The 13,183-nt window shown below is 45.1% G+C and overlaps 3 protein-coding genes across 3 annotated transcripts; 2 read left to right on the forward strand and 1 right to left on the reverse strand.

The window, feature by feature from the left end:
• Positions 1 to 1,415: 1,415 nt before the first annotated feature.
• abcg2b (ATP-binding cassette, sub-family G (WHITE), member 2b) lies at positions 1,416 to 5,628 on the forward strand. The gene is made up of 16 exons (XM_087783106.1): positions 1,416 to 1,437; positions 2,303 to 2,406; positions 2,626 to 2,685; positions 2,754 to 2,871; positions 2,927 to 3,082; positions 3,211 to 3,368; positions 3,467 to 3,618; positions 3,750 to 3,851; positions 3,911 to 4,062; positions 4,122 to 4,273; positions 4,374 to 4,463; positions 4,529 to 4,653; positions 4,869 to 5,023; positions 5,086 to 5,175; positions 5,262 to 5,314; positions 5,481 to 5,628. Exons 3-16 carry the CDS (start codon positions 2,633 to 2,635, stop codon positions 5,626 to 5,628), a joined length of 1,704 nt encoding a protein of 567 aa, XP_087639232.1. The 5' UTR covers positions 1,416 to 1,437; positions 2,303 to 2,406; positions 2,626 to 2,632.
• Positions 5,629 to 6,542: 914 nt separating this feature from the next.
• Positions 6,543 to 7,349, reverse strand: LOC148089058 (uncharacterized). The gene has a single exon (XM_087784105.1). It carries the CDS (start codon positions 7,347 to 7,349, stop codon positions 6,543 to 6,545), a length of 807 nt encoding a protein of 268 aa, XP_087640231.1.
• An 802-nt stretch (positions 7,350 to 8,151) lies between these two features.
• LOC148089059 (actin-related protein 2/3 complex subunit 1A) lies at positions 8,152 to 12,586 on the forward strand. The gene is made up of 11 exons (XM_087802555.1): positions 8,152 to 8,377; positions 8,973 to 9,064; positions 9,555 to 9,659; positions 9,727 to 9,949; positions 10,454 to 10,561; positions 10,641 to 10,744; positions 10,818 to 10,926; positions 11,439 to 11,514; positions 11,572 to 11,765; positions 11,828 to 11,918; positions 12,002 to 12,586. The coding sequence occupies exons 2-11, from the start codon at positions 9,001 to 9,003 to the stop codon at positions 12,038 to 12,040; spliced, it is 1,113 nt and encodes a 370-aa protein (XP_087658681.1). The 5' UTR covers positions 8,152 to 8,377; positions 8,973 to 9,000; the 3' UTR covers positions 12,041 to 12,586.
• The last annotated feature ends 597 nt before the right edge of the window (positions 12,587 to 13,183 follow it).

Raw genomic sequence — 13,183 nt, forward strand, 5'->3', positions numbered from 1 at the left:
AAAGTACATGAAACTGTGTAAATTATAGTTAAAAACCTGCTGAACATGAAAATAAAGTCAGATCTTTGTCAACTATTACGGTTTATTTTATACCAATTAAAACATATTGTGATATATTGTAGACATTAATAAACTGTACTGTAATGTACTAAAATGACAATAAATCAATACATCTACAGTAAAAAAATACATTAAACTGTGTTAACTTAAAGTTAAAAAACCTGCTGAACATGAAAATAAAGTCAGATCTTTGTCAACTATTAAGGTTTATCTTATATCACTTAAAACATATTGTGATATATTTTAGACATCAATAAACTGTACTAAAATGACAATAAATCAATATTTCTACAGGAAAAATACATGAACCTTTGTTCACGTATACTTCAAAACCTACTGAACATTAATATACAGTCAGATATTCGTCAACTATTACAGTTTATTTTTTATAATAAAATACATTGTGCACAAACAGCCTTTTAAGCAAAAAGAACGTTATAAGTCAGTACTTAAATTATTTCAACAACCATAAATTAATTATTTTGCAAGAAAAGCAAAGAACAAACAGGAAATTATAACAGATCAGCAGAAAAAAACATATTTCATATTTCCACCATTTTTCTTCCAACAGTCTCACACACGTCTGCAGACTCTGGTCTCATCACGCAAGTGTCGCTTTAAATCTAGAAAAGAAGTGTCTCTGGAATCTATTGAGAGAAAAGATACTTTAATGTCACCATATCAGAGCATTTTTGAGAATCTATCAGTGATTGTGTCGTAGATCCGTCTGCGTGTGACTTCTCTCTCACTACCGTAACACACTTGACCGCAGAAAATATTCACTTCAGAACCAGCCTCTTTGTCCGCTAGTCCTGAAACTAGATGATGACCGGTCAAACTTCCCAAATCCTGTATAGCTACAGCTAAAGTTGTCTCTCAGGGATTTAATTGGATTGTGTAAAATTGTATGGTATGATATGACAGTTATTTTAGAATGAACAAAATCTGTCACATAGCTGCACTCTAAAATGAACAGCAGGGAAAATAATTAATATATTTTTAACTCTTGTCCTAACAGAAGAAAACTCTAAGCCATGAATGCAGAGTAGATTTCTCAAGACTTTTCTGTGAAAATCTGCATGGGGATTTACTCTTGCTCCATGAGAACCAGTGACTCTTCTTCTCTCCATTTTCTTTGTTGAACCTGTAACATGTTGTGGTCCAGTTCTGGTCCTGGACGTCTTTATAACTGATGTGTGTTGGCCTGCTGTGGCATCATGAGGCCACCGTCGTGGGTTCAACTGGAAGTGGAAAGACGTTGTAAAAATTAAACGTCAGATGATCATGTCAGTAAGACCAGGACCACATTCACTGTGTTTCTTACTCAGGCTTTTGGACCTGGTCGCAGGGAGGAAGGACCCAGCTGGACTTCTGCTGGTAAGAGTCCTGGTTGACAAAAGTGCGGTGACCTCTGACCTCAAACTCAGCTCTACTCCAAGCCTCTATCAGGCCCATTCTCAAACCCCCGGCTCTGTCAGGATCCGAAGTGGATCAGATCTTCCCCGTCTCAACCACTTCCTGTTTATGACATGTCAGCTGACCCCAACAGCCTTGGTACATCTTTAGATAAGATTAGTTTAGATATTAGATGGTTCCTCCCACTTTGAGGACATTTGAGTTGTCACAGCAGGAAAAGATGAAACATTATTTTTGAACATACAGTACATATATTAAAAATAATAACAATAAACACAATACATAAAAATAAACAATAAAATATAATACAATTAAAATAAACACAATAATAAAAAACATTATTAGAACAATGCTACAGAAGTGGGGGTGAGTTTTAAATACCATACATGCTGACAACGACACTCTTGAGACTGGTGGACTAACAACTCTGGTTTGACGTGTAGTAACGAGTTCATCAATACCACCTGCCCCCATAGGGGGGCGCTAGTGGCAAAGGTTGTTGTTTTGACCAACCTTTACACAGTCCGTCAAAAATAAAGTGAGATGATGTTTCCATGTTCCCTCTCTCTCGCCCTTACTTCCCTCATTTGCATCCTCCATGTTACTCACTTGTCTGATGACTTCAAGCCTTGCTTTTTTTAGTGAGATGATAAGTCAAGGTCCATGTCATAACCAGAAACTTGGTTACCCAACATGTTGTTATCATGATAACGCTCCGCACGTGCAGAGTCCAGAGAGCAGCCGGTTTTTAAGTCGGACAGACGTGAGACTCTCTCCGTCAATCATGTGTGAGCTGAGGCAGGTTGTTAGCGAGGACTTGTTTCAGGAGAAAGGACCCACCGTGTCCTTCAGTGACCTGCTGTACCGTGTCCAGGAGAAGAGGCTCTGCTGCCGGAAAGGACCTGACAAGTACATCATCAAGGATGTGAGGTAGGATACGACTGTGTGGAGCCTTCCTCACCTTCTGATCTCCATCTTTATATTTAACATCTTCACTTCAATGTGTGAGTATTGCTTTGTGTGTGGGAAGTTAAACCTGGTCAACAGGTGGAGAGACTCTCGTCTAATGTTTATAAGATTCACTCATTCTGTAGAGGTGCAGGTCTGGTCCTGGACGTCTCTCTAGAACTGATGTGTGTTGTCCTGCAGTGGCATCATGAGACCTGGGCTGAACGCCATCATGGGTGCAACAGGAAGTGGAAAGACGTCGTAAGAATTCAACCTCAGACGATCCTGTCAGTAAGACCAGGACCACATTAACTGTGCTGCTTCCTCAGGCTTCTGGACCTGATCGCAGGGAGGAAGGACCCAGCTGGACTTCTGCAGGGAAGAGTCCTGGTTGACGGAGCCAGGGTGACCTCTGACCTCAGACTGAGCTCTGCTTACGTAGTTCAGGTATGACATCAGCCACACATGCGTCATCCACACCAGATTCACAGAAAGGTTTCAGGATGACATCCTTATGGGAACGCTGACGGTCCGAGAGAACCTGATGTTCAGCGCCAACCTGAGACTGGACCCCCATCAGCACTCCAGTGCCTTAAAGAGAAGCAGAGTGGACACCATCATCCAGGAGCTGGGACTGACCGACTGTGCTGACACTTTGGTAGGATCTTCTGAAGGTGAAACTGGTTCTGGGCTGGTTTATAAACTAAAAGCAGCAGAAAATCTGATTGTGTTGGATTGAAGAAGAAGAAGCAGAAACAGGACTAATGCTCGTGGCCTGTGTGTCAGATCGGTACGGAGCTTCTGCGAGGAGTCTCTGGAGGAGAACGCAAGAGATGCAGCATCGGGATGGAACTCATCACAGCTCCGTCTCTGCTCTTCCTGGACGAGCCGACCACAGGACTGGACTCCAACACAGCCAACTGTATCATCGGCCTGTTGCACGAGTGAGAGTCTCTGCTAGACCAGATGTTCAGACCAAGACCGCTAGGGTCCTGGCTCGTGGTCTGGGTTCTGGTTTTCAATGAGTTCTCTGTGTGTCCAGACTGTCCAGGAAAGGGAAGACAGTGATCTTCTCCATCCACCAGCCCAGGTACTCCATCTTCAGACTTTTCGACCAGTTGACTCTGATGCACAAAGGGGAGGTGGTGTACTCCGGGTCAGCTGCCCGAGCGCTGGACTACTTCACAGACCTGGGTATGAATGCCCAAAAATAAGAGGGTTGCCGATGATGTGTTTATGTGTCCTTCTTTGTGTTTATGCAAATGTTTGCGTTGTGTGTGTGTGTGTGTGTGTGTGTGTGTGTGTGTGTGTGTGTGTGTGCACAGGCTACCAGATCGAAGCGTTCAACAATCCAGCCGACTTCTTCTTGGACATCATCAACGGAGAAGTCAAGACGACTCTGGAGTCGACGGTATCTGTTGTCGATGGTGAGTGGAAACACAGTCACACATGAAACCGACAACCCTTTGACCTCTGTTCTCTCCAGCTAATGAGAAGAACCCACTTGCCGCCCGGTTCCGTCGGTCCAAGCTCTGCCAGGACATGTTGCAGGAACTGAAGCAAGTCCAGCAAAGTGTTGCTGATGGGGTTAAAGGTGTGGTCCCCTCAGCTTACTTCACCACATCATTCTGGCACCAGGTGAGGTCAAACATTTTCAGTGAGTCCACGGTTATCCATCCTGATCTCTGTTGTTCCAGATGCGTGTGGTCAGTGGCAGGACGGTCCTGAACCTCCTACGGAACCCACAGACCTCATACGCTCAGTTGGCTCTCAACATCTTCTTTGCGGTTCTGGTCGGACTCATTTATTTCCAAATGCCTCTGGAGCTTCCAGAGGCTCTTCAGAACCGGTACTGTCACATGACCTTCAATCTAACTCACCTCATACAATTACAGTGACATGGCCTTTAAACTCACTGGACCTTCTCTGTCTCACACACCTCCCAAAAGGAGCGGAGCCTTCTTCTTCCTCATCATCAACATGGTGTTTGGAAACCTGTCGGCCGTCGAGCTCTTCATCAACGAGCGAGCCATCTTCATGTGAGTGGCAGCCATGTTTGTAGTTTTTCTCCCCCGAAACACACAGACACTGTTTGTGTCAACAGTCACGAGAACTCCAGTGGCTACTACCGCACCTCCGTCTACTTTCTCACCAAGATCTTCGCCGACCTCATTCCCAACCGAATCATCCCCATCTTTGTCTTCTCCGCCATCGCCTACTACATGATGGGTAGCACAAGATGGCCACACAAATACAAAGAACATTAAGAGTGTTGTTGGTTTAAGCGTTATGGAAGTATATCAGGGCCATCAGGAAATTGAATAGTTGAATTTAACATGTTGAAGCTTTTATACACATTTCAAGTTCAACCATTCAATAATCTGATGGCACTGGAATATCTTTTAGATGATGAACCTTCGTAATACAAATGTGTGTTTCTCCAGGACTTAAACCAGAGTTCTTGGCCTTTCTGAAGTTTGCTCTAATTATGTCGCTGGTCAGTCTGGCTGGAGTGGGCCTGGCGTTCCTGGTGTCGGCCAGCGTTTCCACCTTTGCTCTTGCCAACATATTGGTGGCGCTGCCCTTCGTCTTCATGATGGTGAGACTTTGCTGAGCAATGGCAAACTGGACGATGAACGTTGATGTCCGGTCTTGTTGCAGGTGTTCGGGGGTTTCCTGGTCAACCTGAACGCCATGTTGTCGTGGCTGTCGTGGCTCAGGTGGATCAGCATCTTCAAGTACGGCCTGGACGTGAGTCTCACATATTTTGTTTGGGGTCACAAACCCAGAACCTCTGTAGAGTAAAGCTTCTTGTTACTGACTGTGCCCTCTTCCAGGCATCTTTCATCAATGAATTCACGGGGCAGATGTTCTACGACAAGAACATCACGTAGGTTTACATCGAGTACCATGTCTAGTTCAGAGAGTCGAGTCTTGATTCAACTCTCGGTCCATTATGGAGCGCTGTTTAGTTTGACCAGGGCTCAGAGACCCATTGACCTCATATCTAGAAGCTAAGAAGCGACTTCTTACTGGGCATTTGTCCTCTTTTCCAGGATCCCTGGCGAAGTCTTCCTCAGGGCTCAGAAACTCGACTACTCAACATGGGGTTTTTGGCAGAACCCGCTGGCTCTGCTGGGCATCACAGTGGTCTGCATGTTCCTGTCCTATGTCCAGTTACTACGGATCAACCGCTGGAAGTGACGAGAGGTCGTAATGTTTTCACCTTCCAGCTGTGCAATTGTAAGTACATGTGAAAAGGGGGCACCTGGTATGGGGTCCACGCAAGAATCCAAGCTAATCTTGTATTGAATCTCTCCTTGTTCACATACATTTATTTAATGTTCCCTTTGTGGCTTTACTGTAAACTCACCTGTTACCTGATGTTTGTAATGAAAACATTAAATCACTCCATCATTTCTTTGCTCCTCTTCCATACAACTTGTCTGTTTTTCCACAGCTGTTAGCTAGTACCCTTTTGCCGTTAGGTGTTAGCTGTAGCTTGGAGCCATAAGATGTAGCTGAAAGCCACTTAGGTATTGATTGTTAGCTGTTAGTGAACTCATGGCTCAGTTGTAAGACGTTAACTGTAAACTGTTGGCCCCTCTGTAGCTCACGTCACATGAGGTCAGTCATTCAACAACATAGAAAAAAGAAAGGAGAAGTCAATCGTCGACACAAAACTTTGGTGGAAAGGGCGAAAATCTCCGGTTTATTTTGGTCTACAAGTGTCTCTGATAAACTTCACCAACATGACTGTTTGAATATTCAAACACACACACACACACACACACACACACACACACACTGACTAGATTAGTCTCTGCTAAGTCTGTTTCACTCTCACGAGGAACCGAAGTGTCGACTCACGTTTCAATCATCTCAAAGCTTCTTACATCATCTGCTGCAGTATAGAAACAGAACTAAGACATTCATCAAAGGATCCAGTCCAACAAAAACCTTTAGTTTGATGATGATAAAAATACTCAGGATTCTTTTCAACTATAGAACAAGTCGTACTCTGCCTGGATTTTCCAAATAAAGAAGAAACGGGAAATACAAAACAAAGAAGTTCCTTCGTGTGGCTAAACAAGCAGTTGCTCTGGCGGAGAGAGTTCTCACTTCAGCTTCCGCTCGCACTTCAGTCCTGAACTCAGGTCCAGACCGGGTCCCACTGACACCGGGGCGTTCTCCAGCCCGCGCAACCACTCGGTGCACTTTAGCAGCACCTGCTCGTCTGGACCCAGGTCCTCCTCCTCCTCCTCGTACTCCACGTCGTCGTACTTGTGTTTGTCATTCAGCAGCGAGATCTTGATGATGGAGCTCAGGTCCGGGTCGCTCCGGGACTCTGGGTCCCATCTCTGGTGTTTTTTCGAAAGGTTTTCCTGTCTCCTCCTGGACTCTGTGGGGTTCTCGGAGCTTCCATGTGACGAGTGTCGGTGGGCGGAACGCTGACTGTTCCGGCGCTGCAATAGCACCACGGCCTCAGGCGTCAGGGTCAGGGTGAACCGGGCCTCTTCTGGGTTTTTGTTCCTCGCTTGGCTTTTCACTGATTCCTGCTTAGCTGTCTTAGATGTGGTCTCACGGGTCGACACTCGCCTCTCTGCATGTCCGCGGGCGGTAGGCAGGCGGCTCCTGGGCGGACTCTTCTTTCCCAGCTGCAGCAGGTTCAGACGCTCCTTCACGGGACCTCCATCTCTCTGGACACCGGTGGAGGTCAGAGCAGACGAAGGCTTGTCGGCTGGCTTGTCCTTGAGCCCAGAGATGGAGCGGACTGGTGGGATGAAGGGCATCTTGGAGACACACAGCATTAGGTAGAACAGAAGATCAGATCTGCACTGGAAGTGCCCGAAGAAAAGAGAGGCTCGGACTGCCGAGGAGAAAGATCTGAAGAGGGTGAGAGACGCCGTTGCATCTTCAGCCATGCAGGGCCTGGACTAGTACCTGGGAGAGAGTCGTCACACTCGGGCCGCTCTGAGGATCTGAGCCGACGTTAATCCTCAAAGAGCACGTTACTGCAGCGGATCACACACATGACTGTAATCCAGCAGGTGACTTGAGGTTAAAGGTCACAGGGTGGAAGGTTGATCGGACCAATTAAGAAAAAAAAAAATAGGATTTTATCCTGAAGCACGTTGACCACAGTAGATCACATCAGTTGATTCATGATTAAATAAAGGTTATATAAAGTTGAATAAGTCATCAGTAGCAGGTCTTCCTGTGGGCGTGGAGGACGTGGCATCAGTGTGGACAGCTGTGGCGGACGTCTTTGATGGACATGACGACAAAGAGGAGAAGGAAATGCCTGTAGGACGACAGAAGTCTGCCTCAAACATCGGTAGGCGACCTGGGTCATGACCCGGACAGGACAAAAGTTAAAACTCTTCTGACTCACGTGTTTGAAGTTATTACTTTATTGTGTCCTGAAATCTCTGCGAATGAGAGGTTACAATAGTAAAGTCCAGTATGGTGTCTTCACTCCTCTTCCACTCCCTCACCTCCTTTATTTTGAAAATCTTCACATCCGTCCCAAAAAGATTGATTTCTGCATTTTATGTATCAATTTTTATTTTTATTTTTATTCATTGTAGTCGATAAAAATAGATTACTTATTTATTTATTTAAATTATTGTTTCCTTTTTTGGACTTCTCTTTATGTAAATACTATGTGTGTGAGTGAGTGTCCGCTAGAGGCGCTGTTCTTCCCACTCCCTGTCAGTCTACCAGTGTGTGACGATGCTAAGCTAGCCCAGTCCACTCCTCGTCGGCGCTCCACCGGATGTTCCCGGTCCACTCCCGCTTGCCGTCTTGACATTCCTTCAACGTTACCGGACGAATTCGTGTCGACTGACCAGAGTCCGCGAATTCTCGTCCCCTCCTTAGGAAAGCTTTACCCGCTATAGCGCTACTTAGCTCACCGGCTAGCGTGAGTCCTCGACCGGAGAGCGACGAGGTGAGTTAGCACGGAAGCTAGGTTGTACCGCGACTCCTTCCGGGAATACGTTGCCTCGGTTAACGAATTAAACTCCATTCAGGAAAAATAAACTCCATGTTGTTGTCGATCATGTGTAAACGTTCAATGACTTTGCTATTGGTCGCCGTTGACATGGTTTTAGCCGGGGAGTTGACCTGCTAGCAGCGACAGGACAGCGGCTGTCAATAGTAGCTAGCCGGCTGAACCATCCTGACACCGATGGCCATACTAACTTGGAATGTCCACGTTATCTGTTGAAATTAAGACACTATTTAGACTCTTATCCAAAAAAGAATAGGTCGTGTAAAAGTAGTCCGTCTGGATCAACGATCGCGGCTGAAATTACTACTATTTCGACTGCTTGCTCGAAGCTAACTGCCAACGAATGCACTCCAGGATTCAAGTGACAATTATTATATATATATTTTTATTTTAATACACATTTTCTCTTGTCTATATATAAGGGAGACATTCATAAACTTAATCAGCGTTTTCATTTGATGTTGAAGAATTGAAGTTAGCTGTGTTGCTGTTGCTGTTTACCAAAGTTAGGGCTCTGTGTTGTGACTTGCAGTGACACTTGAGGGCCACACCCTGTGAAGATGTCCCTGCACCAGTTCCTGCTGGAGCCTATCACCTGCCACGCCTGGAACCATGACAGGACACGTAAGGCTGACCATGTTCTTTTTTTTTAATGCTGCTGTGAAGGGTGTGATGCATCAGACTGTTGTCTGAAACTGTTGTTGTTGTGTAGAAGTTTTCTTCTACTATCTTAACTAGTATTTAGGCTCACTAGTGACACAACTGTGTACAGCGGTAATGATGTGAGCGGTAATTCTAATCTACATTTCATAAGGGGTCAACGATTCCTGAAAGCCCTGTTTGAGATTTAGTTTTGGTGGTGACAAGAACCTCAGACTGAAAAATAGTTGTTCATCACAGATGTTGCTGCTTTAGTTTTAAAATAAAGTTTGTCTTCCACGTAAGCAACACATTAACATTGCTGCTCATACTGGTTTAAAGTATTGCTAGATATATCTGTTTACCATGATCTTCGCTTTTAAGGCTGTCTTTAGCATCCACTAAACACTGCGACAATGAAACTGGTTTTGCTGGTTCCTTCTTCCCCATTTACCTTTCTCTCTTTGTTTTGCAGAAATTGCCATCAGTCCAAATAACCATGAAGTTCATATTTACAAGAAGAATGGGAACCAATGGGTGAAGACTCATGAGCTGAAGGAGCACAACGGACATATAACAGGTACAAGAGTCCACCGTGGATTTTGGCCGTGTTAAAAACACTTGAATAAAAGGAACTGTTTGAATAGGTATCGACTGGGCTCCGAAGAGCGACCGCATAGTGACATGCGGCGCCGACCGTAACGCTTACGTGTGGTCGCAGAAGGAAGGAGTGTGGAAGCCCACGCTGGTCATTCTCAGGATCAACCGAGCCGCTACATTTGTTAAGTGGTCTCCACTGGAGAACAAGTTTGCAGTGGGCAGTGGAGCACGACTCATTTCTGTGTGCTACTTTGAGTCGGAGAACGATTGGTGAGTCAAACGTATCACTAGCTTTGGACTATATAGCCCCAAGAACTGTCAAGATAAATCACAAATCAAAAAATAACTTTGATATGAAATAAGTTTAATTCGAATATTTAGAAAGTCTTTCCTGGGAAATTCTTAAAATGTTCATCAATGACAATTTCTCCACTGCAATTTACGGTTAAAAGAAGTAGTAGTTTTAACTTTAGTGTATCTACGTGTGTAGCAACTTAAAAATATATTTATATTGATTGTCTGATCGTAAAAAGCAGTAAAAGATGCAGATCTCACTTTGAACAGTGGCTGCGGTTGAGTGGTCCTCCTGTAGTATGTATGTGGGCGTTTGAGAGGCTTACTGAAGCTGTCCACTCTGACAAGAATTGTTTTTAGCTGCAGCACAACAGCAGCAGGTCGGAATAATTGTCTATTTTCTCTATGACGATGGAGTACAAGTCGACTCCTTTTATTTAAGACAACTTAATGAAGTGTGACTCTTGTTTGCAACCCCAGGTGGGTGAGCAAACACATCAAGAAGCCAGTCCGATCCACCATCCTCAGTCTGGACTGGCATCCTAACAACATCCTGCTGGCTGCTGGCTCATGTGACTTCAAATGCAGGTTAATATGAGGGCAGGTTTATTTCTGTTTGTTACTTCTGTCTATAGTCTCAACACTTCCCCCTCACCCCACCCTGCAGGGTCTTCTCTGCCTACATCAAGGAAGTGGAGGAGAAACCTGGCCCTACACCGTGGGGCAGCAAGATGCCGTTTGGCGCCGTGTTAGCAGAGTTCGGTGGCACGGGTGTGTGCAGTTTTCCCGTGTGGCTCAAGTCACCAAACTTGCTGAACTTGTTCTCACCCTCGTGTCCCCACAGGTGGAGGCGGGTGGGTCCACTCGGTGTCTTTCTCCGCCTCTGGAAACCGCCTGGCCTGGGTCAGTCATGACAGCACTGTGACTGTGGTGGACAGTTCCAAGACTCCGAGGTCTGTTTGCTCCTCCTCACTTCTTAATCTTCGTTTTTTGCGCTAAACATGCAAACACAGCAAGGCTGCCGTAACTGCTCGGAACAATTTATGTGATGATGTGATTTAAGTGATATGCAACAATCGGAGCAATATTTTTAACTGATCTGGTGCCAGGAATTACTGCATGATTCTTGCCTGAAGTAAGAGTTGTGTAAAAGAACATTTAGTTTGTCGATGTAGGCAACTTTTCATTATTATTTAAAATTATTGATTGCCTTATTGTCAATGTGTGAACCTGTAGTAGCACATAACTCCAGTTCTATGAGTGTGTAGTAGCACAAGTTTAGTTATTAGGTTTGCGGCTGAAGCTGGTAAGAGGGCGGAGTTTATAATACATACACACTCGTATGGATTATTGGACGTGAAGGAAATTCAAATATTTACACCTTACAAGTTCAGCATAGATCAGTAGCGCTGTAGTAATCAGTTAAAATGTCCTAATCACTTCTCTTTTCTTTTTTTTCAATCAGTCCCTCACAGCTGAAGACAGAGTTCCTTCCTCTCCTCAGCGTCATATTTGTCTCAGAGAACAGTTTAGTGGCAGCGGTAAGTACCTTCGGCCCTCACCCTCCATCTGTGTGACCGCCTGTCTCGTCTCTCCAGGGTCACGACTGCTGCCCGGTGCTGTTCCGCTGCGACGATGGCGGCTCGCTAACGTTCGTGTCCAAGCTGGATCTTCCCAAGCAGAGCATCCAGAGGAACATCTCTGCCATGGAGCGCTTCAGGAACATGGACAAGAGAGCGACCACCGAGGACCGCAACACTGCTTTGGAAACTCTGCACCAGAACAGCATCACGTAAGTCGTCCAGCACCGACCCCTGACCCCCGACCATCTCTGATGAACCTTTGTGTCGACAGCCAAGTGTCCATCTACGAGGGAGACAAAAGGGACTGTCGCAAGTTCTGCACCACAGGCATCGATGGAGCCATGACCATTTGGGACTTCAAGGTGTGGAACACACACACACACACACACTCTTCATTTTACACACTCACTCTCCAGCTCACTGTGTCATTTGTTCTCCCCCGCAGAGTCTAGAAGCTTCTATCCAGGGTCTCCGCATCATGTGAAGCAGGATATATGAAGGAGGGCCGGGTCTGACCCGCGACCCCCAACCTCACCCCCCCCCTCCCCCATCTTTTCTGCAATGCAGCCAGTAACGTACACAACTGACCACCTTAACAAGTGTGTGTTAAAGCACTGAGCACAAGACACATTCTGTGTTCCAACACTAACACACGCGCACACACACATTCACACACACACACTCGGCTGACGTGCAACATCACTGTTGATTTATTTTCTATTTGTTTTAAATGAAGGTTACCAAGTGTCAAAGTGGGAAGGTCTGACGTGTCTTTGTTCTCTAACCTCCTCGAATAAAAGCCGTTCGATCCAAAAAAAATAAATAAATGATAAAATCTGACCATCCTTGCCTGCAGATGGGCGTGACATTAGAGCTTTGAAGGTTCCTCCTCAGTGGTTGTTCTTCACGTCGCTGCTCGAGAACTTAGACGTGTCGAGGGCAAGCTAGCTCCGCCGTCTCTGCAACGCTAATGTTTAAGATGGAGGATTTGTGTGTAACTGAAGTAGACATTAATAAAGTTTACACTACAGCTGCATGTCTTCTTTTTTTCTGTCAACATTGGCTCGATACACATCAATTGACCCAGAACCCTTTCCATTATGGACTCGACGGGACCAACAGAGGCCGGATGGACGAGGGTAACGGACAATAATCGACAGATACGATGATTCCACTGAGCAAGACTGACCCTTATCACTCCTTTTTTGAAGTTCAGAGTTTCTGAGCTTGACAAAAGGTACTCAAGATATTCAGGTAAGTCCAGGTGGATCATCAAGACTAGGTTTGTGACCTCCCATGAAGAATCCAGCCTGGGCCGTTTTAGGCCGGGTTGGTTCTGGACTAGGACTGGAGCCTCAGTATTTAAAAAAAAAAAAAAGAATAATTGACCCGGTGCTTCATTCATCTCAATCAGATAATGCTATTTGTAGCTGAGGTGCTGAAATACTAACAATTCATGTCTGTTTTAAAACCATTTCTACAAAAGTTGATCAAGATTTAGTTTTCTGCTAAATTCAAAAATAAACTTCATACTATTTATTTCACATTTAAAGTAGGAAAAATGTTGAATAAAGAATATAAAGTTAGTACATCAATTTAAATGTAATGACGTGGACAGAGTTTTTAA

Source organism: Callionymus lyra, chromosome 1 (assembly GCF_982586985.1).
Source record: "Callionymus lyra chromosome 1, fCalLyr1.hap1.1, whole genome shotgun sequence".
Lineage (NCBI taxonomy): Eukaryota > Metazoa > Chordata > Actinopteri > Syngnathiformes > Callionymidae > Callionymus > Callionymus lyra.

Bases quoted from the DNA above. Each gene is read 5' to 3' on its own strand.
- LOC148089058 (XM_087784105.1), bottom strand. From the start codon at position 7,349: ATGGCTGAAGATGCAACGGCGTCTCTCACCCTCTTCAGATCTTTCTCC.
- abcg2b (XM_087783106.1), top strand. From the start codon at position 2,633: ATGAGACCTGGGCTGAACGCCATCATGGGTGCAACAGGAAGTGGAAAG. The intron at 3,852-3,910 runs GTGAGTGGAAAC...TGTTCTCTCCAG, and splicing joins GACGGTATCTGTTGTCGATG to CTAATGAGAAGAACCCACTT. The intron at 5,024-5,085 runs GTGAGACTTTGC...GTCTTGTTGCAG, and splicing joins TGCCCTTCGTCTTCATGATG to GTGTTCGGGGGTTTCCTGGT.
- LOC148089059 (XM_087802555.1), top strand. From the start codon at position 9,001: ATGTCCCTGCACCAGTTCCTGCTGGAGCCTATCACCTGCCACGCCTGG. The intron at 9,065-9,554 runs GTAAGGCTGACC...TTTGTTTTGCAG, and splicing joins CTGGAACCATGACAGGACAC to AAATTGCCATCAGTCCAAAT. The intron at 9,950-10,453 runs GTGAGTCAAACG...TTGCAACCCCAG, and splicing joins TTTGAGTCGGAGAACGATTG to GTGGGTGAGCAAACACATCA.